This window comes from Neoarius graeffei, chromosome 3, assembly GCF_027579695.1.
Source record: "Neoarius graeffei isolate fNeoGra1 chromosome 3, fNeoGra1.pri, whole genome shotgun sequence".
NCBI classification, from domain to species: domain Eukaryota; kingdom Metazoa; phylum Chordata; class Actinopteri; order Siluriformes; family Ariidae; genus Neoarius; species Neoarius graeffei.
Window position 1 is genome coordinate 111,605,944 of NC_083571.1, and position 16,000 is coordinate 111,621,943.

The 16,000-nt window shown below is 42.1% G+C and overlaps 1 protein-coding gene across 2 annotated transcripts in view; it reads left to right on the forward strand.

Annotated features, from left to right (window-relative positions):
* dlgap2b (discs, large (Drosophila) homolog-associated protein 2b) overlaps positions 1-16,000 on the forward strand; it is a 194,083-nt gene that overhangs the window by 76,486 nt on the left and 101,597 nt on the right. The window contains exon 5 of one of the 2 annotated variants that reach the window (XM_060917901.1): positions 7,575-8,401. The exons of the other annotated variant lie outside the window; for it this stretch is intronic. Within the exon in view, the coding sequence (XP_060773884.1) occupies positions 7,575-8,401 (827 nt within the window). Of the gene's footprint in view, positions 1-7,574; positions 8,402-16,000 lie in introns of those variants that run through there. 2 annotated transcript variants of the gene reach the window in all.

The window sequence follows — 16,000 nt, forward strand, 5'->3', positions numbered from 1 at the left end:
ACAGTTATGAACATTGCAGATTCAACTGATAAAACAACTGAACAAAGTGCAGGTTAAACCAAGTTAAATATTGCAACATACTCCATGTTACATAAAAAAACATACTATTTTATTTATTTAAATATATACTGTTAATCAAAAACAAGACTCCACAGGCTTGCGTGGATAATGTTTGCATAACTTGGGTTAACAAGTGATTAAAACTGACAGAGATATACATTTCATATCAACATACTTCAACAATTTTAGTTATTGATTTGAAATGTATTTACATAATTACAGCTGATGACAGAAGTGTATGTGTATAGTTTTTACTCACATGCTACAGCCACAGATACAGTTGCCTCCGAAAGTATTGGAACAGCATGGCCAATTTTCTTTTTGTTGTACACTGAAGACATTTGGGTTTGAGTTCAAAAGATAAGTGAAACAATAGGTCAGAATTCCAGCTTTCATTTCCTGATATTGATATGTGTTAAATTACTTAGAAAATGGCTCCTTTTATTTGAAACCATGATTTTTCAAGTGATCAAAAATATTGGAACATGTGAGTGACAGGAGTTTCTTGTTGCCCAGATGTGCCCTGTTATACTGTTTAAAAATTTAATAGCTATGAATGCCTACTCTTGGTTTGAGTCCTAGATTTTGCCTGTGAAGACTGCATTAGTTGTTAAAAAGGGAAAAATAACATGACCAGGGAATTGTGTATGGGAGAAAAGCAAGTCATTTTGAAGCTGAGAAAAGAGGGAAAATTGATCAGACCCATTGCACAAGCATTGGGCATAGTTGAGACTACAATTTGGAATGTCCTGAAAAAGAAAGAAACCACTAGTGTACTAGCAACCAGACACTGTCAGGGTGCAGGCACTTACGGATGCAAACGCAAGGGAGAGCAGGTGCATTGCAAACTGTAAATAAAGTCAAACTGGGAAACTGGAGATGTAGTCAGGGACGGGCAAGGGTCAGTCAATTGGTGAACAGAATATTAGAGATCAGGCGAGAGAATGAAGTCAGAAATAAACATAAACAGAGTTCAATAATGGGAAGTCAGGCAGATAGTCAAACGGCTCGGTAAAGTCAGGCATGGGGACACAGAACGATACTTCGCAAAGTCAGAGGGTGAGAGATGAGCTTATATAGGGAAGGTGATTGCCGGTAAATTAGAGACAGGCGTTGAGGTTAGAATTCTGGTGACAATGGACGCTGTGGCACTTGAGAAGTGTAATCTGGAGAGTCCATGTTTGGAGGCTGCTCCAAACTTGGGTTTTCAGTCCTGTTACTGACAGAACCCCCCAAGGAGCTCCCTCTGGGAGCAACTTCTTTTCTTGGGCGACCTCTCTTCCTTGGTGCTGGTTTGTCTGGGTGCTCCCTGTGGAACTCTTGAGTGAGGAGGGGGTCTAAAACCTCACTCACAATTTGCCGTATGTGCTGCTACGGGCAGTCTATGGTAAAAAAATTGGCAAAACTGTACTTGAGACTTGCGCGACACTTGCATGTGTTCAGTGCCGTAGAAGGTCGCAGACTGCCCATGGAGACTTTTGGTCCTGCACATGCAAATTCTACAGGTCTTGCGACAAATCAAGAATGCATACACTACGTACGGGACCCATACTACTTTTGTATGCCTGAACCAAGTCAGCAGCACGGCTAGTAGGGGCTTTTTGCGATGACAGTAAGACGCACGAGTGACACACGGTCATTGTATGAGTGACATGCCTCAGAAGTACTACACAAGTATTCCACACTTGCTATTTGTGCAGCCCACAAGACAGAAGTACATCTCACTTTCTACCCCTATATGTGGAGTGCATGCAGTGCACGAGACCTACATGCAGCACACGCAACCCGCATGCAGCGCACTCGACCCGCACGCAAAACGAGGGGCAAGACTCTGGGTATATATATTGGGGAGGAACCAAGGAACCAATCATGTAGCGTGTAGCATTGTAGAAGGGAAGAAGACCACCTCACTTGCTGTTTTTATTTGAGTATATGTTAATTTACCATGCAAACGTCAAATAATAAAACATGAGTATAAGGAAATAATGCATTTTATTACAATGTAAAAAATCCCAACTAAATAGCCCAACAGTTTGAGCACTGAAACACACTTTGACTCTGACTCCGAGCTACCGTCCTGCTACTACTCCTGCTGAGTGGTGGGACTGGGTGTCAGGATGTCCTTGTCCTCATCACGGAGCATGGCGCAATGGTCTGACAGCGATGATGGGATTGCAATGTCCTCACTTCTGGGTGTCGTTAGCTGAAACATACATGAAAATCAGCATATATAATATTAATTACATAAGCATATAGATACTGAAATGAATGTTTAAAGCATGTGTATTTACCTGTGAAAATACCTCTGGCGGGGTGCTGTGCCTTCTGCCAGCTTGAAGGCATACTCCTCCCTGTCCATGCAGGGCTTGCTGGTGCTGCTACCATCATCATCAAATTCCTCCTCCCTCTCTGCTGTTTCAGGCTGGGTTACTTCACTTTTGCTCGCTTCTTCTTGGGTCCCATTTTCTAAACTTTAAACTGATTTTTTTTTTCCCACAAAATATCCAATGTTCTTCAGTCAAAAGACAGATGCAGAATACTGCAGACATGCTGGTTTTATACCCACTCCTGGTTTGCGTCACACACAAGTTATGAGTGATTGTAAAGTGCTAATCACATGCGTCACACATGCTTCACAAGTGCGGCCTGTACTCGTAGTGCAGGAAACTGGTAAAATGCAAGTCACATGCACTCCACACTCACTGAACATGCACTAATCATGTGCGTCAGACATACGCTTTCCACGGGCTAACGGTGCAATTTTTCCCACGCCTTGAGGAAGTCAGGCATGCAGCCTGTACTTGATAAGTACTTTGCCTGTACTCTTCCCCCAAACTTTCCCCTGGGTTCACTGCGACCCTGCAGCATGGCTATGAGTTACCAAACCCTGCGACCCATGCATGTCCAAAACATGGCGGGTTGTGAGTGAGGCTTAAGATGTCCTTGAAGCTCATCCAGCTGTGCTCTTCTGGGCCATACCCTTTCCAATTGACCTGGTATTTGAGTTGTCCTTGTCTGAGATGGGAGTTGAGGATCTTATTGACTTGGTAAATGGGGTTGCCTTCTAGATTTAGGGAGGGAGGTTCTTGGGTGGGTGTGTCCGTGGCTAGGGGACCTTGGATGTCAGGTCTTAAGCATGATATGTGGAATGTGGGAGCCATCTTATAGTGAGGTGGGAGCTTGAGCTTGTAGGAGACCTCATTGACCTTGTGCATGACCTTGTATGGGCCAATGTATTGGGCTTGAAGCTTCTTGCAGGTGTTGGGTTCCCTTAAGTCTTTAGTGGATGCCCACACTCAGTCCCTTGGGGCATACTCCGTCATCTCCAGACATGGTCCAGTCTCTGATGGACCTCTTCCCATACCTGTCGACTCCTCTGGAACCAAGAGTCTACTGCCAGGATCTGAGGGGGTGCATCATCCCAAGGGAAAAGTGGTGGTTGATAGCCTAGAATACACTGGAAAGGGGTTAACTGAGTACCAGAGTGTTTTAGCGAGTTCTGTGCATATTCGGCCCAGGGGAGGAATTGTGCCCAGTCTTTCTGGTTCTTCATGCAGAAGATTCAGAGGAAGCAACCCACCTCTTGGTTTGCATGGTCCACCTAGCCAATGGATTGAGGCTGAGATCCTGAAGTGAGACTTACTGATACTCCTAGCCTGTCCAGGAATTTGGACCACAATCTGAAGATGAACTGGGGACCCCAGTCACTAACAATATTTTCAGGAATACCATAATAGCAGAAAATGTGATTGAACAACAGTTCTGTTGTTTCAAACATTGTGGGTAGGCTGGGTAATGGGATGAGCTTGAGTGCCTTGGTGAACTGGTCTGTGATCATCAGGATGACTGTATTGCCTTGGGATTGAGGTAGGTCAGTAAGAAAGTCAATGGCAATGTGTGACCAGGATCATTGGGGTACCGGGAGAGGACAGAATTTATTGGCAGGTGGAGCTTGAGGTACCTTGGCTTGGGCACAGGCAGAGCATGAGGAGACAAAGTGGTTGATATCAGAAACCATGTTCTCCCACCAATACTTGCTCCTCAGAAGCTGGTAAGTGCGATGACTGCTGGGATGCCCTGTGGCTGGAGAGGAGTGAGCCCAGGTGATGAGTTTGCCTCCGAGTCTTGGTGGCACATGCATGAGTCCAGGAGGACAGTTCTCAGGTGGGTTAGCTGGTTGAGATTGTCTGATTTATTTGTCAATGTCCCAAGTGATAGCTTGTACAAAACAGGCTAGTGGAAGAATAGGAGTGGGTTCGGATGTGTGAGTCGACATGTTATGGATTCTGGAGAGAGCATCAGTCTTCGTATTTCTGGATCCAGGGTGGTAGGATATCATGAACTGGAATCAGTTGAAGAATAGGGCCCATCTGGCTTGGTGGGGATTCAGACCTTTAGCTGTCTTTAGGTACTCCAAGTTCTTGTGGTCAGTGAGGATGATGAACAGGTGTGCAGCACCTTCCAACCAGTGCCTCCATTCCTCTAGTGTCAGTTTAATGACCAGGTGCTCTTGGTTTCCAATGTCATAATTTTGTTCAGTTGGGGTGAGCTTCTTGGAGTAGAAGGCTACGGGATGTAGCTTGGGTTTTTCCCCAAGACGGTGAGAGAGAACCCCTCCTACTCCAGTCTCTGAGGTGTCTACCTCCATGATGAATGGCTTCATAGGGTCCAGATGTTGCAAGATGGGGCCGTAATGAAGGCGGACTTGAGCCAGTTGAATGCATCTTCGGCTGCTGGGTTCCACTGGAGATGGCATGGTCCATTTTTCAGCAGGGTTGTGAGAGAAGCAGCGATCATGCTGAACCCATGAATGAAGCATTGAGAAAAGTTTGCAAACCCCAAGAAACATTGTAATTCCTTCACTGTCGTGGGAGTGGGCCATGACTTGACCACCAAGACTTTACCCTGATCCATGCTCACACCCTCTGAGCTGATGATATATCCAAGAAATGAGATCTGGTTGATGTGGAACTCACATTTTTTGGCTTTGATATACAGATGATTCTTGAGCAAATGGGAGTGCACTGACCTGACGTGTTCATGATGGGTATCCACATCTGGGGAGTAGATCAAGATGTCATCGATGTAAGCAATTACGAACCTCCACAGCATGTCCCTGAGCATGTCATTAATGAGGCACTGGAAGACACTTGGTGCGCAAGAAAGACCATAAGGTATGACCAAATATTTAAAGTGACCAGCAGTGGCACTAAACGCCATCTTCCATTCATCGCCCTCTCAAATCCTGACCAGGTTATATGCGCTACGGAGGTCAAGTTTGGAGATGATCTTGGCTGTTCTTAACTGTTCCAGAGCTGAAGGCACCAATGGAAGCAGATAGGGGTATTTGACAGTGATCTGATTGAGGCCTTGTTGATTGATACATGGGCGGAGAACTCCCCTGTTCTTCTCAACAAAGAAGAAGCCAGCTGAAGTTGGAGATGTTGATGGTCTAATATATCCTTGTTTCAATGTCTCTTGAACATACTCCTCCATAGCAGCTTGTTCAGTTGTGGACAGGGGGTAGATACTGTTGCGAGGAGGAGTTGTATCTGGGAGGAGATCTATGGCACAGTTGTGGGGATGATGAGGAGATCTAGGTAGCATGAAGGAACATTATCTAGTGAATCAGGCAGAGGGCTCTCCACAGAGGTGGAAGAGAGCACGAACTGGGGGAGTTTCAGGCAGTTAGACACTTCACCTGAACACTTTTCAGGTAGTGGAATCATCTGAGAAGCACCAGCGGAAGATGAGGGGCATGTGAAGATGGCCTGTGACATGACAGCAGTGTGTTGAGATCGCCGATCATCTGCTGGTGTTCTCCTAACAAACACCCCTGAGCATTACTCACAGTTTGCTTGGCTTCCTCTGCTGTATCCATTGATGGTGGCGTATCCAGTCAGGGTGCAGGCACTTACAGGTGCAAACGCAGGGGAGAGTGGCTGCATTGCAAACTGTAAACAAAGCCAAATCAAGAAACTGGAGACATAGTCAGGGACAGGCAAGGGTCAGTCAATTGGTGAACAGAATATCAGAGGTCAGGCAGAGAACGAAGTCAGAAATAAATGTAAATAGACTTCAATAACGGTAAGTCCGGTAGATAGTCAAATGGCTCGATAAAGTCAGGCACAGGGACACAGAAGGATACTTTGCGAAGTCAGAGTGTGAAAGCTGAGTTTATATAGGCAAGGTGATTGCTGGTAAATTAGAGACAGGTGTTGAGGTTAGAATTCTAGTGATGAGGGGCACTGTGGTACTTGGGAAGTGTAGTCCAGAGCGGCCATGTTTGGAGGCTGCTCCAAACTTAGGTTTTCAGCGCTGTTACTGACAGACACTGAACAGGAAGGAAAACAGTAGTTGATGACAAATATTGTGCGAGCTGTATAGGAACCCCTGCATTTAAAAATAAATTAATTAATTAATAATAATAATAATAATAAATAAATAAATAAATAAAGCCCTGGATATAGGTATCACAAATCCATCTTTCAAAGAAGACTTTGAGAGCAGAAATATAGAGGCCATACCATAAGATGCAAACCAATCATTCACACTAAGAATCAGAAGACTAGCTTGGACTTTGCAAAGAAAGACTGAGATGAGCTACAAAACTTCTGGAATCAATATTAACCTCTACCAAAGTTGGGGAAAGAACTAAACTGCTCATGTTCCAAAAAACACAAGCTCATTAAGCACAGTGGAGGTAGTGTCATGGCTTGGGCTTGCATTGCTGCTTCTGGAACAGGCTCACTACTCTTTATTGATGTAACTCATGATGGTAGCAGCAGAATGAATTAAAAAGTCTACAGAAACATTCTGTCTGCTAATTTAAAAAGAAATACATCCAAGATAATTGGGAAGAACTTCATCATGCAGCAAGACAATGACCCAAAACACACTGCCAACACAACAAAAAGTGGAAGGTTTTAGACTGGCCAAGTCAAACATCTGGCCTTAAACCAATTGAGAATGCATTTCACCTCTGACTAAGGGAAAAACCCTCCAAAACAAACAACTAAAAGAAACTGAGGTAGAAGCCTGGAAAAGCAACATAAAATAAGGGTACAACAACTTGGTTATGTCAGTGGGTCACCATTTAGGTCCAGTTATTGTAAGTAAGGGATATGTAGCCAATTATTAAGTGTTATGTATTTTAATTTACTTTAAGACTATCTGTATTTATACTTTTGCTCACCTAAATATTGGGTGGCCTGCCACCAAAGGTGCTATGCTGTAATTTGTTTAACACATCTAGCTGTAAATATCAGGAAATGAAAGATGAAATTCTGATCTAACATCTCATATTCATCTGTTCATCTCAAACCCACATGCCTTCAGTGTATAGCCAAAACAAAAGAATACTTTCAGAAGAGACTGTATATTAGGGGAAAAAAAAAACAGGGATTACTCATAATGTTCAGGAGTAATCTGATTTTGGCACTTTCTTGCCCAACTCCACAGCTATTAAATCCTCTGAATGTTCTTCTATCTCCATATTCAAATTTGTCTTCCAGAGGGCTATGATGCGATGGAAGGCACTTCTTTGTTAAATGAGGATATGATCGAAGATGATGACGGCGCAAGCTCTTCGGCTTACCAGGAGCTTGAGCGTTTTGAGAGAGAGAATGCTGCTCGGAGTCATCACAGCACAAGTTCTACTGTAACAGCCATCTCTGTGGCACCCACTTCTTCTCCACCCATTTACCGTGTTCCTGCTCCAACACCCTCCATCCCTGAACCACATGTTCCTCAGGCCATTCAGGCTTTTAAAGAATCAGCAAACATGGTGGCAGCCTTCAACATGCAATGGAAGGAAGAGATTGCGGCCATGCGGTTTGAGCTGGCCGAACTGCGCCGGGATGTGTGCAACGAGCTCAAGACCTTTAACAGCAACTTTTTTAACTTCACGCAGTGCTATAACATGTGGACCTTGTGCAGGGAGGCAGCGACTGGAAGCTCTACCCAATCAAGTGAACGAGTGTCAGTTGGGATCCAGACTGGCAATAATGGTCCAGTTCGACAAAACACTGTAGATGTCTCAGTCATGTGCCAACCAGAACCGGCACCATTTAACATTTTTGAGGTGATGAACCCTCCAAGGATTGAGATCACTGAGGGAACACCTGAAGGCCCAACAGCCTCTAACAGCCCAACAAGCCCTACAAGCCCGGTAAGTCCCACCAATCTATCAGGTCAAAGACCACTAGGGGAGACCAAGATGGACACCAGCAGGAGGAAGAAAAGTCGTAGTCGACCAGAAGGACATAGAAGCTCCAGTCTGGAACTCTGGTGCAGGAAGTACACTAGTGGGCCAATGTCATACCTGTCACTATCATTCTGATCATGCTAAACATGCAATCCAATGAAACTTGGGAATTAAGTCCCCTCATAACCAACCCTGCAAACAGGGGCAAGGTACTGTTTAAGTCTGCACACATTAAGCACCAGGGTGCAGTCCTTGTCCCTTTGCTCTATGCAGAGATGATTAATAACTAGGCTTTTTTTTTTTTTTACATTGAGATCAGGAGAAGATGCCACACTGGTGTATGTTAGGTTAGCTAAACCATCACAGAGTAATCCATTTTGCTGCATTTTTTTCTTCATACATGTATACTGTATGTCTCCACAGATTTGACCCAAGAATGTGGCAAGCAATGCAAGGAATGTCATCTTCATCCAACTGTCTTCGTAATGCTCCGTCATTAACCACTAAGCTTCTCAATTGACTAAAGTATACACATGCTGCCCTTCTACAATGACATTCTGATGATGTGATCTGATCAAATATGAGTTTACTAAAAATGGCTCATTTAGCGTGTGAATGTTTAATCAAGACAATACATTTTAACTGTTCTCAAAAGCATTGACTTGGAAAGGTTTTGTTTTAATTAATACTGTTTGGTAAAGTCAAGCATCAACATAAATGATGTCCATCAGAGTGCCATCAGGATTTTTCGTACACTACAGCACTTTGCCACTGTGGCGATGACGTTACTGTGGATGATCTTAGGTCATAAATCATAAACGATGTATGGTTTGGAGTTACTTAGCACATGACATTTTACAGATCAACATAAATGCTTCCCTCACACTAAGCCTTTTTCCTGTAAACCTGAAGATAAATGAAGATAAGAAAAATATGAAAGCATTAGAGTTAGTGTTAAGCTTAAAGTATGTTACACAGTGGATAGGATTTTACTGATGGTTGCACATTTACTGAACATATCCTAAATTCTAACCCAGTTAGTTCAGTTTACAATCCGTGTATTTGCCACTCATGTGTGGGTTCATCCAAATTAAGTGGGACCAATTTTTCTTTTTTCTTTTTTGCCAGACCATACAACACCGTATAAACCTATATGTAATTGGAATGAAGAATATAAATTATTACAGATGTCAGAATATATTTTGTACTGTATAAAATGAAATGTAGAGATGCCTATGAAAGTCATTTTGAACTTCCCAAGATATATATATCATTGGGTATAAAATGCACAGATATACCTTATGTTGTGCATACAAGGCTTATGTGCACAACCCCATATACATCTACTGGAATTATACTGTGAATCCTCTATGTAATATTTATATAATTCAAAAAGAGAATCCTATTTATAGAATAAAATAAATAGTAAACTAAGATATATAATAAATATGATAAACATTCCTTAACATAAAATATATTTCTATATTTTTTGGCTGTTTTGTTTTATGTGGTGTGTCTAAAGTAAAGACTTCAAAAGGTATATTATTTTGTAAAAGGAAATTCATGGTCATGCCAAAGTAGTTATGGAGAAGAAGGCTTTCAAAAGCTGTGTTTCACCAAAAGCAGCTTTGTTGACTGAGGACACTTGGTTTGCTAGCACATGATCTCTTGGGGTACAGTAAAGTGTCTGTCTTACAAGCATGCATGTTTTACAGTCTAACATTCAATGCTTTTTATTGTCTGTTTGTTGTTATCCCCCCCTCCCCCTTCTTGCTATTAAGTGCAACAACATTTAGGCTTTGAATTAAGCAGAGTGCACACTACACAATTTTGCCCTGATTTCCCTGTCTCAGAGACATCTTTCTGCATGCTCCCGCTGCAGCCACTTGTGTTGTCAGGACTGAGGAGTCCAGTGATACAATTTTTTAACAATATTTTTAAGCATGTCTGATATTCTTGGTAATGAATCATGTAGTGTGAACACTGCTGAGAAAAAGCCAATAAGCATCCAAGAGGAAATCAAATTCATCTGCTGACGTGTAGCATATCCCTGAAGCCAGTGTCATATTTGTGTGAGAGGGTGTGGGCAACATGCAAGCACAATATTCATTCTATGTGACATTATTTGGCATGTCATACCCAAATGGTGGTGAGGAACAGCAAAAATTAAAACAAACATGACATGAGTCCTGGTGTTGCCCAGTGTAAAAAGGCTCCCCCTGCCTTTTTTTTTTTTTTTGGCACAGAATAAACAGTAGGGCGGCACGATGGTGTAGTGGTTAGCACTGTCGCCTCACAGCAAGAAGGTCCGGGTTCGAGCCCCGTGGCTGACGAGGGCCTTTCTGTGTGGAGTTTGCATGTTCTCCGCGTGGGTTTCCTCTGGGTGCTCCGGTTTCCCCCACAGTCCAAAGACATGCAGGTTAGGTTAACTGGTGACTCTAAATTTACCGTAGGTGTGAATGTGAGTGTGAATGGTTGTCTGTGTCTATGTGTCAGCCCTATGATGACCTGGCGACTTGTCCAGGGTGTACCCCGCCTTTCGCCCATAGTCAGCTGGGATAGGCTCCAGCTTGCTTGCGACCCTGTAGAACAGGATAAAGCGGCTAGAGATAATGAGATGAGATGAATAAACAGTCAACATGTTCCCTTACTTTCCTTTTCCTGGATTCCATACAAAATATTGCAGTAACAATCACCACAGCCAATTTCACAAATGCTACTTTCAACTTAAATGGGAAGTAGCAACTCAGAATTTGCTATTTTTGAACTTGGTGCATTCAAGCAACAAAGTGAGAAAAACCTCTAAAGATCTAGCTAGAAACTGCAATGAGTGATGTATAGTTCAGTGACTACACAGCGATCTATATACTGTAGTCAATGTTATGTTATAGTTGTACAGTAGGTCTCTGTGTTGATTGGTTGAAAGCAAGTACTAGTATATGCAGGATACTCACTGAAAAGTACTAGTGCATCTCAAACAATTAGAATATCATCTCATCTCATTATCTCTAGCTGCTTTATCCTGTTCTACAGGGTCGCAGGCAAGCTGGAGCCTATCCCAGCTGACTACAGGTGAAAGGCGGGGTACACCCTGGACAAGTCGCCAGGTCATCACAGGGCTGACACAGACACCCATTCACACTCACATTCACACCTACGGTCAATTTAGAGTCACCAGTTAACCTAACCTGCATGTCTTTGGACTGTGGGGGAAACCGGAGCACCCGGAGGAAACCCACGCGGACACGGGGAGAACATGCAAACTCCGCAAACAGAAAGGCCCTCGCCGGCCACGGGACTCAAACCCAGGATCTTCTTGCTGTGAGGCGACAGCCCTAACCACTACACCACCGCGCCGCCCTAGAATATCATGGAAAAACAAATATTGTCTATCAGTTATTTAATAAAGTGAAAATTTAATATATTCTACACTCATTACACATAAACTATAATGTTTCAAGCATTTTTTTCTATTTTACTTTTGATCATTACAGATCATTTCAGCGGCGGCACGGTGGTGTAGTGGTTAGCGCTGTCGCCTCACAGCAAGAAGGTCCTGGGTTCGAGCCCCGGGGCCGGCGAGGGCCTTTCTGTGTGGAGTTTGCATGTTCTCCCCGTGTCTGCGTGGGTTTCCTCCGGGTGCTCCGGTTTCCCCCACAGTCCAAAAACATGCAGGTTAGGTTAACTGGTGACTCTAAATTGACCGTAGGTGTGAGTGTGAATGGTTGTCTGTGTCTATGTGTCAGCCCTGTGATGACCTGGCGACTTGTCCAGGGTGTACCCCGCCTTTCGCCCGTAGTCAGCTGGGATAGGCTCCAGCTTGCCTGCGACCCTGTAGAAGGATAAAGCGGCTAGAGATAATGAGATGAGATCATTTCAGCATAAAAAAAATCTCGAAATATTAGAGTACTTCATTTCGAGTTTGAGTAAACCAGTATAAATACTGTGTATCTCTTGGTCTAGTTCAGTACACACAACCACAATCATGGGGAAGATTGTTAGCTTGACTGTTGTCCAGAAAATGATCGACACCCTCCACAAGGAGGGTAAGCCTCAGAAGGTCATTGCTGAAAAGGCTGACTGGAAAAGGTGCACAAGCAACAGGGATGACTGCAGTCTTGAGAGGATTGTCAAGAAAAGTCAATTGAAGAACTTTGGAGAGCTTCACAAGGAGTGGACTGATGCTGGTGTCAGTGCATCATGAGCCACCACGCACAGACGTCTTCAGGAAAGGGGGTACAACCTTCACGTTCCTAATATCAAGCTACTCCTGAACCAGAGACAACATCAGAAGCATCTTACCTGAGCTAAGGAGAGAAAGAACTGGACTGTTGCTCAGTGGTCCAAAGTCCTCTTTTCAGATGAAAGTAAATTTTGTAATTCATTTGGAATTCAAGTTCCTAGAGTCTGGAGGAAGAGTGGAGAGGCATAGAATCCAAGGTGTTTGAAGCCCAGTGTGAAGTTCCTGCAGTCTGTGATGATTTGGGGTGCCATGATGTCTGCTGGTGTTGGTTCACTGTGTTTTATCAAGTCCAAAGTTAGCGCAGCATCTACCAGGAGATTTTAGCACACTTCATGCTTCCATCAGCTGAGAAACTTTATGGAGATGCCGATTTCTTTTTCCAGTAGGACTTAGCACCTGTACACAGCGCCAAAACTACTACCAAATGGTTTACTGACCATGATATTACTGTGCTTGATTGGCCAGCCAACTCGCCTGACCTGAACCCCATAAAGAATCTATGGGGTATTGTCAAGAGGAAGATGAAAAACACCCAACCAAAAAATACAGACGAGGTGAAGGCCGCTATCAAAGCAACCTGGGCTTCAGTAATACTTCAGCAGTGCCACAGGCTGATCATCTCTATGCCACACCTCACTGATGCAGTAGTTCATGGTAAAGGAGCCCCAACCAAGTGTTGAGTGTATAAATGAACATACTTTTCATAAGTTGGACATTTCTGTATTGTAAATTCTTTTTGATTGATCTTCAGAAATATTCTAATAATTTGAGATACTGGATTTCTGATTTTCACAAGCTATAAGCCATAATCATCAAAATTAAAGCAAAAGAAAAAGGCTTTAAATATTTCACTTTATGTGTAATGAATATAGAATATATGAAAGTTTACCTTTTTGAATAAACTCACAAGAAAAGAACTTTTTCACGATATTCTAATTGCTTGAGATGAACTATTCAGCAGCTACTTTGTTTATTATTGATGCTGTGAGCAGTAATGTTGACTTGTGGTACTCAACCTGGGAGCTGTTGAGGAGACCTTCCAGAAATTCCAAGCAGGAATTGTGAGTTAAGGGGGTGTTTTTTTTTCTTTTCTTTTCTTTTTGTGCCCCCCTGAAAGTCAGAAGTCAAAAATTCCAAGTTATGAGTTTTAGTTTAGAGAGACAGCTCTTGTGTTTATTTTTGTGAGAATACAGGATTTGGGAATCAGCCTTTTTTTTTTTTTTTGATTGATTGATTGAGTAGTATATGAACCTCGTTGTGTCAGTCACCATGTAGTGTGCACACCCCTACATGCACAAAAAATCTAATCACAAGTGATTCAAGTCAGGTAATGTGAACAGGATAGCAATTCACAGATTTGTAAAATTGTGTAGTGTGCATCTGGCTTAAGTCTATGGACCTGGGATGTAGCAAAGCAATGTAATTAAGGCCTATCACTTTAAAGCATATATGTTTTGAATAAATCAACTGGAAGCATTCTGTACCAAAAAGCCCAAATATATTTGCTTTTGTGAGCAACTGGCTCACTTAAAAACCCTGCTGAAGCAGATTATAAGCCTTGCTATTGCTGTTATATAACCTATCAATATGTAATCCACATTTCCCATGGTGTTTATTAATATGCATTAATAAGTCAATCACACCTGAAGGCAAAACTGTTCAGTGCTGTTCAGAGGCTGCAGCAACAAGGTTTGCCTCTGAATATAATTCATACATTAATTTGTGCCCCTACAGTCAGAGAAGATGCATTATCAATACACAGCATATTATTAAACCTAAACTCAGAAACTTTTTTTTTTTTAACGTAAATACAACACTAGCTTCCTCAGACACATACATTAAAACTATTATAAAGTACAGAAGCGATGTGGACACAAACTCCATACATTATGCAACAACAACAAAAATCATCATCATGATAACAAAAGTCCATACTTGCAATTCAGGCTACAAATACGATGCATACAAACACTTGATTGATACATCATTTATTTCTGTAGATGTTATTTGTCCTTGTGGTTGTTCCTGCTGTTTTTTTTTTAGCTCACTGCCATTATTGATTCAGTTTGCACCACTTCAGCACCGAATATTTTTTTTTTTGAAATTATCAAATAAATTAATCATAACTTTGGAACTTTGAGCTGCCGTTGTGGATTTTTTTTTTCCTATGGAAGAAAAGAATAATTAGCTATAACAAAAAAATGTTAGTTGTCATTTGAGGGTTTTTTGCATTCATTAAACTGAGCTAATGTTTAGCTAAAAATGCATTACACTGTTTATATATGGTCTCTTATGTTTGTTTTTGCACTTACATATTTGTAATAGTGTACTTATAAAATGGGGCTTAAAAATGAGATGGTTAATATGAGATTTAAAAAGAGAGAGATGGACATTTTTCAATTGTCAAGCCTTAATAAGGTATTTCAGTGGTGTTCCAGAGTCAAAGGTCTCTGGAACTGTACTGGAGCGATGATCAACATTTTACAATTTTCCCTCAGTGAGTTGTTTGGATGCTGCTGGAGCAGAGCACTGTCTAACATGCCACTCCAAAGTCTTTCCAGCATGTTGGGTTGACTATGAAGGCTAAGCATATGACTTACAGTTTTATAGTAATCAAACCATTCAATGACTCTTCATACCTCTGGCAATGTGTGAGTTTGAAACATTGGTGTGTGCATTGCTGACACCATCATATAGAAGATAGGAGAAAGATTTACAATAATGTTAACTGGCTGGAATTTGTCTTTTTTTTTTCCTGATCTGAATTAAAGCTAGACGGCCTTTCGATTTCATAAAATCAGTGAAATTTAGTTCCCTCTGAAATGTGGTGATTGTGATATATGTTTATTTCTGTAACATCTCACAAAATATCAGGCCATTCTGTGGCTGGGAAGTTATTTAATTTGAGGGGATTAAAGCAAATAACATGCATGAAATTGCTTCCTTCGTGCAGTCAAGCAGACAGAGGAAGTCCGTATGTGCATGCACAGGTTTACCTTCTTCTTCTTCTTTTGGGTTTTACGGCCGCTGGCATCCACAGTGTTGCATTACTGCCATCTACAGGTTTACCTTTGACCATGCACTGACAGTTCCATCATTCTGTTGCTAAATAAACAGCTGATCACACCGAGGTGCTCGCTGACCACCAATACTTATTAGTTTGGTCCTGCATTTCCTTTCCTTCACAACATAACATCTTTTCTTCTCGCTTTCCATTACTGTAGTCAGTCTTCCATATTTCATTCACACACTCACATCCTCCATTTTTCTCTCCGGTTTCAAATTTGTATCCTACAATGTCTTGTGCAAATGGGGAAAGCCCACCACATGATGCATGACATAGTATCTTCAATTGGGTCATGGTGAAGCAGGAAAAAATAGCAGAGAATTTAGGGCCACATGGCCCTAAATTCATTAATTGTTCTATTAAAAAAAAGAATAAAATTGGAAGTCTGTGGTTTGAATTCTGTAGCTTTCGGTCCACTAAACAA